This window comes from Limulus polyphemus, unplaced genomic scaffold (genome assembly GCF_000517525.1).
Source record: "Limulus polyphemus unplaced genomic scaffold, Limulus_polyphemus-2.1.2 Scaffold2695, whole genome shotgun sequence".
NCBI lineage: Eukaryota > Metazoa > Arthropoda > Merostomata > Xiphosura > Limulidae > Limulus > Limulus polyphemus.
Window position 1 is genome coordinate 60,847 of NW_013668305.1, and position 11,435 is coordinate 72,281.

Below are 11,435 nucleotides of genomic sequence, written 5' to 3' on the forward strand. Positions count from 1 at the left end.
ACCTCTCTTCTAAAGGCTTGAAAGATGCTTAATCTAAAAAAAAAAAAGAAAAAACAACAACAACACACGATAATGCAACGAATTATTAGTGTCTCTGTTTTTTGTTTTTTACAATTCTTGAGATTCAGTTATTTTTTATAACTGTCGTAAACCTGTTCGTGATGCCAGTTTGTAAGGAAAGATCAGTTTAGTCTTTATCTTAAAACATAATTAATGGTTTGATCCCTTCAACGTGTACAGCGCAGATAGCTTATTGTGCAACTTTGCAATTAAACAATCAAACTTAGAAACTCTTTATTAATGATAAAGAAAGATAAACGCATATTTTAAGCTGTAATCACTTCGTATGAAATTGTTTAGGGTTTGTTTGTTTGCTTGTTTTAGAACAAAGCCACATTGGGCTATCTGCTGTGTCCACCGCGCGGACTCGAACTCTGCATTTTAGCGTTGTAACTCCGTAAGCCCACCGCTTTCCCAACGTGGGACAACTGTTTAGGGACAATTTGGGATTCTTTGTTGGACCTTTTTCGCTCTGGAATCTTTACCCTTTTTTTGATTGTATAAATCGTGCGAACAAACTTGTAGGCAGATAATGTTTGCTGAACAAACGTTTTCATTATTTGTTTAGCGAATGTAAACTTCAACAAATAATGTAAATTTTCCGCATGAAACGTTGTAGTGTATATATATATTTATGGCTTCAGGCCACGTCCGTTAAATATTCTAACCTTTTACTTTCTCACGTTCTGACAAAGAAACGTATATTATTGGGTTTGGAATAAAAGGCTAAGTGCTCATTAGTCTTCAATTTTTTTATTTTTCTTGTGAACTTTCATTAAAAATATATTTCAAATTTCAAAGTTAAATTAAGAACAGTAGATCGACTGTTAGAATCTCGCCCATTTCGAGATAGTAGTGCCACCTATCAACAGACATGAAAGTCGCGGAGCAATTGGAAGGTTTGGAGGATGGTATTATATATTATTATTCAAAACTAGCAAGGATAGGTAAGAAGTTAATCAATATTCTTGAACCTTCATTACACACTATTACTCTAAAGATAAGTACAGATTACTCTAATGATAAGTAATATTTAATCAATATTCTAGAACTTTGATTACACAGTATTACTCTAAAGATAAGTACAGATTACTCTAAAGATAAGTAACTTATTTTAGAGTAATCTTTACTTATCTTTAGAGTAACCTGTACTTATCTTTAGAGTAATCTGTACTTACCTTTAGAGTAATAGTGGGTAATCAAAGTTCTAGAATATTGATTAAATATTACTTGTCTTTAGAGTAATCTGTACTTATCTTTAGAGTAATCTGTACTTACCTTTAGAGTAATAGTGGGTAATCAAAGTTCTAGAATATTGATGAAATATTACTTGTCTTTAGAGTAATCTGTACTTATCTTTAGAGTAATAGTGTGTAATCAAAGTTCTAGAATATTGGTTAAATATTACTTATCTTTAGAGTAACCTGTAATTATCTTTAGAGTAATACTGTGTAATCAAAGTTCTAGAATATTGATTAAATATAATAATTAACCAATATTCTAGAACTTTGATTACACAGTATTACTCTAAAAATAAGTAATATTTAATCAATATTCTAAAACTTTGATTACACACTATTACTCTAAAAGTAAGTACAGATTACTCTAAAGATAAGTACAGATTATTCTAAATATAAGTAAAGATTACTCTAGGATAAGTAATAATTAATCAATATTAAGAACTTCGATTATACACTATTATTTAAAAGTAGCAAGGACACATAATAAGCTAATCTCATTCTCAGACCATTCCTCTGAAGAAGAAAGATCCACCTTTCGAAAGCGCTCGGGTTATATGTTTTTTTTATTCATTTCTAATAAGCTGAGTATAAGGCCTGAGTATCTCAAGATTCTAGGTAAATGGGTAACCGAAGTTAATAAATCGTTTATTGAATTCTGATTTACAATATTAGGGTCGTTTACTTGAAATGGGGCTAACGTTATCCGTTACAACCTTAATAAATTGTGTGTACATTAATCCGCACAACTTAATAAACTATTAAGTTCTATTTACCGTATCAGAACAACGCCATACTTGTGTAAGTTTCTTACCTATTTTTTTTATATTATTTATTTATTCGAACAAAGTTTAGGATTAGAATATTGCTAAACAAACGTTTTCATTATTTGTGATGGCGTCACAGAAGCGTAGGTTCGAAACATCAATAAATTTATGACGTTTTTAATATTGTCTTCTATGAACGTAAAGGGATTTTTGTGAAACTTATGACGTCATTAGTCACGTGATAGTAACGAGCTTGAGTTGCAACAAGTAGTTATGGTGATTGTAGGAAGCAATAAATTACGCTGTTTGTTACGTAAGCATTTGATTTGCTTCATGGTATACTGCTCACCTAAGTAAGACCGAGTTTTGTTACAACTCCAATAGAACAAGATAGGGAGTTCGATTTCTTATTACAAACTCAAGATGATTAGTAAAACCATGTTCTTGGAAATATGGCCTCCGGTGTCTAGGGCAAAATCTTATTGCTAACATAAGTGAAGGAATTCTGATCAAAAGTAGTCTAACTATCTAGATTAGAACTAAAACTCCATAAAAATCAACTCGTAAGTTAATGGGGGGGAAAAAACCTGTATAGTAATCTAGATTAATTAGAAAATGAAAACATATAACAACTAGAATCATTCTATCATCATCAGTTGGGTACCCTTGCTGCTAACGGCATTTTCGGTCATAATCCCAACAATACCTCGCCGACCGGAATCATCCAGGCTAAAAGGCTTGGGTTAGCAGTATATGTATGTATGTAAATATATTGAAACCTTATAGGTAAGTTTGTTTTCGTCATTGTAAACAAGTTTTTCAGAAACACCTTAACTGAAAAAAAAGCGGATGAAATTTGCATGACGCCAAAAGATGGCATTAATGCGCTGTTAGTGTCAAATTCTATAATGTTTTGTTTTGTTTAGCGCAAATTTATACTGGGGTCGGGGGTTCGTGGGAGCGTTATAATGTGACGGTTAATCTTACTTTTCGCTGGAAAAGGAGTAGCCCAACAGTTGGCGACGGGTGGTGTTGAATTGCTGCCCCCTCCAAAAAAAAAGAAAAAAAAGAGCATGTTTAATTAGCTATATCGATTGCCAGATTTCTCTCTAAGTACATAGCTTGCTCTAATCGGAAGTTATTAGTAATAACTTTATAAGCTTCAAAATGAATATATTTTAAACAGTCTATGACAGTATTATTGTTATTATTAATTATAAGACTCCATGAGTGAAAGTAAATGAGAATATACTATAATATGTCAATCGTACTACATCTGACAGATCTCGTACCGACGAGGCCTTTCGGTCAATACCAGGGCTCATCAGGCCGGCTGGAATACAAAAGATATAGTAGTGATCTATGCACTAATATATATCATAATTTTTCATCAACAACTATTGTTATGGTGTAAACCATATTAAGCACATGAATTATAATTATTATTAAATTTATTTAAGTAATTTATTAATTGAAATTTTTACATTAGAATATACTACACAACATGTTAAATATATTTATTAATTTTTAACATACATTATTTATTTATATTAATTATTTTTCTAATTAACTTTGTTATCAGTCACAAAGTTAAGTACTTGACTCTGGTTGCTGCGTGTAGCTGCAAAGCCTTGACAGCAGAAAGTTTTAGGAACATCTTAATTGATTTATAACCAAGCTTTTGTTTTCATATTCCGGAGTTCTTGTTAACGGAACAGAGAATTATGGGTACAAGTTTGTAAACAAACGTCGTAATACAGGTGGGGTATCAATCCTGTTAAAGTTGAGCACCTATCGGAAGAAAATGGAAATAACTTGTATCACTGGTTTTTCCTGTCAATGTTTCGACAACGTATGTTGTTAATTTCCCCAAAAGGGGGCCGCCTGGAGCGGTCACCTGTTTTAACCACTCGCACAACTATATAGCAGTGTGTTGTCTGTCAGTTAGTCAGTCAGTAGACACTAAAATGACGTCACGTAAGGGACACTTGACGTAACATCAGTAAAACGTGTTCATTGTATAGGCTAAAGCATGACACACGAGCTTCAAAAACAAGAAATAAAAATATTTGTTACTCTTAATTATAGTTTTACTTACTCTTGAAAAACAGAATACTTTCGGGGACCCTGCGGAAGTACATCTAGTTTTAGTACGGGGACCATGCGGAAGTACATCTAGTTTTAGTACGGGTACCCTGCGGAAGTACATCTAGTTTTAGTATAATCTCCAAGTTTTGCTTCGACTGTTTTTTTTTTTGTTTTTTTAAGACCTCAAGTAATATATCTGATGATGATGACACCAGTTTATCCGTTCCTTTTAATACAGCATTTTAGAAAAGTCACATACTCGTTGGTCATGAAATGATATTGTACATACCTGATTCTATGGATAGTCTAATAATAAATTCAGTTTTCGTGTTTGTCGTGTGGATCGCTGAAAATACACCCGTGTTAGTGAATTTGGCCGAACGAGTCTGTAGAATTATGTTTGAATGTAGTACAGCTGTAATAAACAGTATTAGAAACCAGCATATATATATTCGAGGTTTGAAAGCCGGTTTTCTTTGTTGTTTGTGTTTTTCTTATTGTTGAATTTCACGCACAACTACAAGAGGGTTACCCGCCCTAGCTATTTCTAACAAAGAAGGAATAGACCAGATGGAAGGCAACTGGTCAACACCACCCACCGCCAACTCTTGGGCTACTCTTTAGTGGAATTGACTCCAATATTATAACGCCCACACGGCTAAAAGGACGAGTATGTTCGATAGTGGGATTCGAACCTGCGACCGATAGATTGCGAGTCGAACGCCCTAACCGCCAGGCGTTATTTGAAGAGCTCATTCTTAATTTCTAATGTAATCATAACGCTTTAATGTGGTATAATTGAAAATATCATCACACGAACTGTGTAACCTGGTTAAGCTGTCACAAAAAACAAAAAAAAAATTGTAAATTTTTTTGATGACCAAAAGAATCGAAATCCGTTCATAAGTTTTGAATCATCTCTAGTTGATGATTTCTGTTTGTTTGTTTGAAGTTAAGCACAAAGCTACACAATGGGCTATCTGTGCTCTGCCCACCGCGGGTATCAAAACACGGATTCTAGCATTGTAAGTCCACAGAGATACCGCTGTGCCACTGGGGAGCTGGGATTTGTTTGTTTGAAGTTAATCACAAAGTTACACAATGGGCTATCTGTGCTCTGCCCACCACGGGTATCAAAACCCGGATTCTAGCATTGTAAATCCTCAGACATACCACTGGAGGTGCTGATGATTTCCAATGGACAAATATCTATTAGTTTTTTTCATGTCTGATTATTTTTCCTGAGAAAAATAGGCATTAGTTTCAAATTTGATGACTAGAAACCCACATTAAGATAAAGTTTGAAGACGGCTTGAATGAATAATAATAAAAATATTTATATAAATATTACAAGTTGAACATAGTAACCAGACGATGACAAAAACCTTATCGAAACGTTGTACACTTCTTACTGTGTTAAACTGGTATATAATAAAGTTTCTTCATTACCTATTCAAGCTGTCTTCAAACCTTACAGTTATTGGTTCAGTCGCTTTCTCCCTCAAAGCAGTGAAATTTTATGTACTGTGTAAAGTAAATTTAGCTAAAGTATCTCTAGTAAGTTTCAAAATTATATAATAGTATATTACCCCCTCCCCCCCAGCGTGTCATATACAAATATATACAAAAGTAAATATGTATTAACCAAAACAGAAGTAAACCTCAACGAGTCAGAAAGAGTTTTTCAAATGTTTGTTTGAAGTTAAGCACAAAGTTACACAATGGGCTATCTGTGCTCTGCCCACCACGGGTATCGAAACCCTATTCTAGCTGTGCCATTGAGGGGAGAGCATATAATATTAGTGATATACGTATTAGTTTTCCTAAGGTTTTAGTTTTTTTTTTCAAATTGTCAAAAGATCTTGGATATGCACACTTAGTCAGAACAAGGGTACAGAGGAAAAAAGCACAAACTGTGCTACTGTACGTTTGGAAAAACCCGGGCAGAACTAAATTTGTTACCTGTTACAGGAAGGTGTTTTTCGGCTTTATTTATTTACTAATAGTTTCATTATTTAAAGACACGGATTCTATTTATTGGAGTTCCGCTTTCTATTCCATATTGATAAAACCGGATATCCTGTCTGTTGAAAGCTCGTAACGGTGAAGCGAGAGGGGGGGGGGGGTAGAGAGACGGGAAGGAATTTAAAAATTGAAGAGGGAAGTAATACGAAATTATTAAACTCTCAATCGTCATTACATTCTTTGGTTTATCATGGGAAGTGCACTGGAGAAAATGTATGTACTATGTACACGAAAAACTCAATTCTAGCGGCAAAACTAAATAGATTAAAGTAAGTGACATTAGCAATTAACATTCTGTTACTAGTTTGGTTCGAAGTCTCGGAATTATGCGGTCTACCAACATCTGACCTATTGAAAGGTTTGAATGTAACGATGTAATTGTAATATCTATGATTTCATTTACGTCATTTCCTTTTTGCCTCATTACACTCGAATCAGTGACTAGTTTCCGGTTCAGTGTTTCATCCAATAACCACACAGTTCTTTACTCATAGAACCCGCTTTAGTACGGGAAGGATGTTATAAATTGCTGTTTTCTAGGGTTATGTAGGTTTTTTTTTATATATATTGATTAAATCGTGATTTACGGAAAGTTCGTTAGAGACTTGGAGTGGTGTGCTGAATAATTGCAGTTGTAAAAGGAACATCTTCTCTTACGGCAATCTGTAAAAGTATGTGAATTCGTAAATTTCGTTATAGAATTAGAGCCAGAATTTAAAAGGAAATTAATGAGATGTAGAGCTTAAAATGATATTAATGAGATGTAGAGCTTAAAATGATATTAATGAGCTGTAGAGCTTAAAATGATATTAATGAGATGTAGAGCTTAAAATGAAATTAATGAGATGTAGAGCTTAAAATGAAATTAATTAGATGTAGAGCTTAAAATGAAATTAATTAGATGTAGAGCTTAAAGGGAAATTAATGAGATGTAGAGCTTAAAATGAAATTAATTAGATGTAGAGCTTTTGGTTCTTAGCAGAGAAGTCGCTTCTTTATATATTATCATTTCTGGTGTTCAGTCTTATCAAAACTTGTAGTATTACGTGGTTACTTCTTTTAACTGATTACATTTTTAATCTTTCATACAGGAATGGAAACCAACGTTACACTTTGGCAGTTCTTGTTGGAGTTGTTGCTTAGTAACCGTTACAACCACATCATCACATGGATGAACAACGATGGCGAATTCAAGCTGGTGAATGCTGAAGAAGTGGCTCGTCTTTGGGGACTAAGGAAGAACAAGAACAACATGAACTACGACAAACTTAGTCGGGCTCTTAGGTATTATTACGACAAGAACATCATTAAAAAGGTTTTGGGACAAAAATTCGTGTACCGTTTCGTATCGTTTCCGGAAATTGTAAAAACAGAAAACAAAATACCGTTCCACGTGAAAATGGAAAGTATCAACAAGACTAAAGGCATCATTTTTCACAACACTTCTTCCAAAGCAGCTTCAACCCTTCCTAATACTTATCACAATAAGAATGAAAAGGTGTATCAGACAGCTCCTCTAGATCTCAGAGAAGACATTGAAAGAAGGGTCCCAGTTTCACGCGAAACTGAAAATGTCACTGCTAGCCTCTGTAATAGGAATATGTCAGTTTTGTGTGCTTCGGAAACAGGCGAACGTGAAGAGAAAAGACGATTGGACAACGATAATCCAGAGAAAAGACGATTGGACAACGATGATCCTACGGGTCATTCAGCGAGAAATTATTCTGTCAGCTCCAAATCCAATTCGTCTTCTCTTTCTCCTGCAAAGAAACAAAAAACCGAAGCTCATCGCGACTCAAGTTCTTCTCCTGCTCTTTCTTCATCGAGTTCTACATCGTCTTCAGTTGAGGAGAGTGTCGTCTTATTAAAAAAATCAAAACTGAAACTTTCGCCGATTTTCCCCATCCCTACCAGCCCTAGGCCGATGTCAGGCGGGTTTTCTGCACTTCAGACTCCAGTTGTAACTTTAGCCAGCCCATTTTTCTCTGACATCAAAACACCGATCATGCCATTACCATTCTGGGCTCCTATAAGTCCTCTATCGCTATCCAGTCCTCATTACTCCAGTGGAACGCCGGCTCATTTCCAGTTTCCTCCTCCTCATTCCAGCTTTGGTATCGCTGCCTTTCCATCACTGAGTCCATTCGTTGCACACCCGAATCCACTGTTTGATCCCAAACTACTTTTTTCCCCGACTAAATCTATATCTGTTTTACAATGACCAGTTATTTTAATTAAACTGCGGGCCGGGAACTCTTCGTGAAACAACAAATTTTAGTGGGATAGCTATTGTAAGTGAAACGCAGTAACCGACATAGCAGTAAACGACATAACCTAGTCTCCCTTCCTCTTATAGCACAAAGTAATAATCGGGTAAAATGTGTGAAATATATAAGCTTCTCTTTTGGACAAAGTTACCCCAATTATCAATACTGTGATTACGTTTCAGTGTGCCTTTATGATGCACTGGTACTGAACAAATGTGATACAGTTTCTATCCGGAACGCTACAGCGATACGAGTTGTATGTTTAAACTGTATGTCTGTAGCCTTACTTTGTAGTTTATAGTAAAGAATATATTCTAAGGTTGTTGCTTTTCAGACACACAGAATGAGCATTAAAGAGTGTAGGTTTGTTTTTACTCTACTATTTATGTTTCCAGAACGAAAGCTAGGTTGACTCTAGCTGAATACATTATATATATTCTTATCAAAGGAAGTAAACGTATGTCTAAAATACTTTACATGCTTATAACTGTGTACATTTGGACAAAGGCACGAATTTGTGCCAGCCTTATATTTTAAGTGTTTTATACCTTTATATGCTCATTCTGAACTATAAGACGCAAACTTGATTAAATATGTAATGGCATATATATATAGGTGACTAGATTTTGTAATATGAACGGATTTTTAAGAATATATGACGTTTCGTTTCGTATGTAATATTACGTTTTGTATATATATATAGATAAAATGGCTTTTTGTATATTGAAGGTATATATAAATATAGAGCGAGACAGAGGGAATAGGGAAGATTTTAGAAGACCCGGAGTTCATTGGTTAATTGTATAAAATTGTTATTTTAAACTGTAGCTGAAGTGTATGTGATAATGGATGAAATATACCCGATAATACCATTCTTTATAATTAAGCGGAACCATTTATAGAGAATTTCTCTATTTTTTTATTACTATTTATTTACGTGTCGCTTACCACGTAAACAAGACACGTTTTCACGTTAGACGTTGTTTGTTGAACTACTGAGATACACCGAAACGTTGGGCTATAATTCATATTTTGTAGGTTTCTAATTGGATTTTCAAAACATATATCAACATTAGACAAAATATTAGGTCTTTTTTTCAAGAAAATGATAAAATAAAAATCTGTTCAAGCGGGAAAAATTTTTTTTTTCGATTTAACATTGCGAATAAATTGCTTATTCTAAATATAAATTTTAAGCCTATTCATAAACCATTACATACCGAAGTCGTTTCATCATCCCCAACGATTATTAACAAACAGTGAAACAAACAAACAACGCTTTAAAGAAAAACAAAATATGTCGATTTTAGATTCACTAATATTTCTACGTTTCAATGGCAACTCATTTTCAACTTATATTTACAGCTAGTTAAGGGGTAATTAAATTATACTAGCTCTTGATAAGAGCTGGCTGATGCTATTTATTACTTTAGTTTTAAATCACTTGAAGAAATTATGTATTGAGTAGTTTACTTGTCTAACGCTATCTTTCATGATTGAAGAAAATTTCACCTGTACCTTCTATATTAAATATTTTCAAATTATTATGTACACGAATTTAAAGAATAGACGAAAATTTCGTTTTGATTTTTTTAACAAAATAATTAACAAAGGTTGAGTACGTTATATTTAAACGATTTTGGAGGTTCAACACGTCGTTACAATCCATTTCACTACGTCTGTTCATGGTCTTGACAATAGCCTTGCAGCAGGTGAAAATCTACGAACACAAAGGCAATGACAAAAGTCGTCCACGTAGCTCAGACAACAGCACGCATCATAATAAAGAAGGCTTTGGAGAAGCGACACAAGTTATTTGCTCGACATATCAGTTAAGTCGTCATATAACTCAAGCAACTATAAAATGAAACGATTATTCATGTTACTCCATGCCAGTCAAATCGTCAGGGTCTAAAGATTTCTTTGCGTTCGGAATGTTAAAGTGGGGCTGGGAAATCGTCGTCCTCGTACACTAGACGGCATATTGAAAGCAAGCAAGGAACAGTGGTATGCTTTAGACATGACAATCTTACGACGAAACCCTTTGCAGTGGAAACAAATGTGTTCAAATCATATTCATACACTCAGATCGTTAAGGTGTGTTCAAATCGGAAATTTAAAATATCCAAGATTGGGATAATCCATTGTAGTTAATGGATTTAGAAATCAAAGGAATATGGATTAAAACAGGCCACCAGGACCATCCAAAACATACACTCAGATCGTAAAGATGTGTTCAAATCGTATTCATACACTCAGATCGTAAAGCATACACTCAGATCGTCAATATGTGTTCAAATCGTATTCAAATACTCAGATCGTAAATATGTGTTCAAATCATATTCATACACACTGATCGTAAAGATGTGTTCAAATCATATTCATACACTCAGATCGTCAATATGTGTTCAAATCGTATTCATACACTCAGATCGTCAATATGTGTTCAAATCGTATTTATACACTCAGATCGTCAATATATGTTCAAATCATATTCAGACACACTGATCGTAAAGATGTGTTCAAATCATATTCAAATACGATTTGAACACATCTTTACGATCTGAGTGTATGAATACGATTTGAACACATCTTTACGATCTGAGTGTATAAATATTTTGCGTCGGTAAGGACTATTACATACCCTTCTCGAAAGCGAATATTTTTCGGAGGCATCACGCCACCTACAAAACACCAACTGTGTTTATCAGGAGACGCTGATATGCATATTCAAAATCATTTAAATATAACTTACTGAACCCTCTGTGGCAATCTTTAGTCACCTTATAGTTATCTTGTTAGGTTTAATGAAGGTACTGTGTTTTTAATACTCACATGCTTATTTAAAGCCTCTAAGAAAAGACCTCTTCTCAATTCTTCATTACAGATTAGTGACAGTGATACGCGGATACAGAGTACTTGGAACACAGTATTACAGGTTGTTTTATTAATTCATGTATATATATATATATATATATATATATATATAC

At 34.1% G+C, this 11,435-nt stretch overlaps 1 protein-coding gene and 1 long non-coding RNA gene across 5 annotated transcripts in view; one reads left to right on the forward strand and one right to left on the reverse strand.

Moving 5' to 3' along the window:
- The window catches only part of LOC106467658 (ETS domain-containing protein Elk-3-like), a 38,721-nt gene extending 28,978 nt beyond the window's left edge, over positions 1–9,743 (forward strand). For 3 of the 4 annotated variants that reach the window (XM_022395856.1, XM_022395855.1, XM_013928029.2), the window contains one exon: positions 7,270–9,743. In XM_022395856.1, coding sequence (XP_022251564.1) covers positions 7,270–8,399 — 1,130 coding nt within the window. In that variant the 3' untranslated portion in view covers positions 8,400–9,743. Of the gene's footprint in view, positions 1–6,782; positions 6,850–7,269 lie in introns of those variants that run through there. The other variant, XM_022395857.1, reaches the window with a different exon arrangement.
- The window catches only part of LOC111087820, a 16,308-nt gene extending 5,657 nt beyond the window's left edge, over positions 1–10,651 (reverse strand). Inside the window, exon 1 of the long non-coding RNA XR_002612455.1 lies at positions 10,503–10,651. This is a non-coding gene — a long non-coding RNA (uncharacterized LOC111087820). The remainder of the gene's footprint in view (positions 1–10,502) is intronic.
- Between the last annotated feature and the right edge of the window lie 784 nt (positions 10,652–11,435).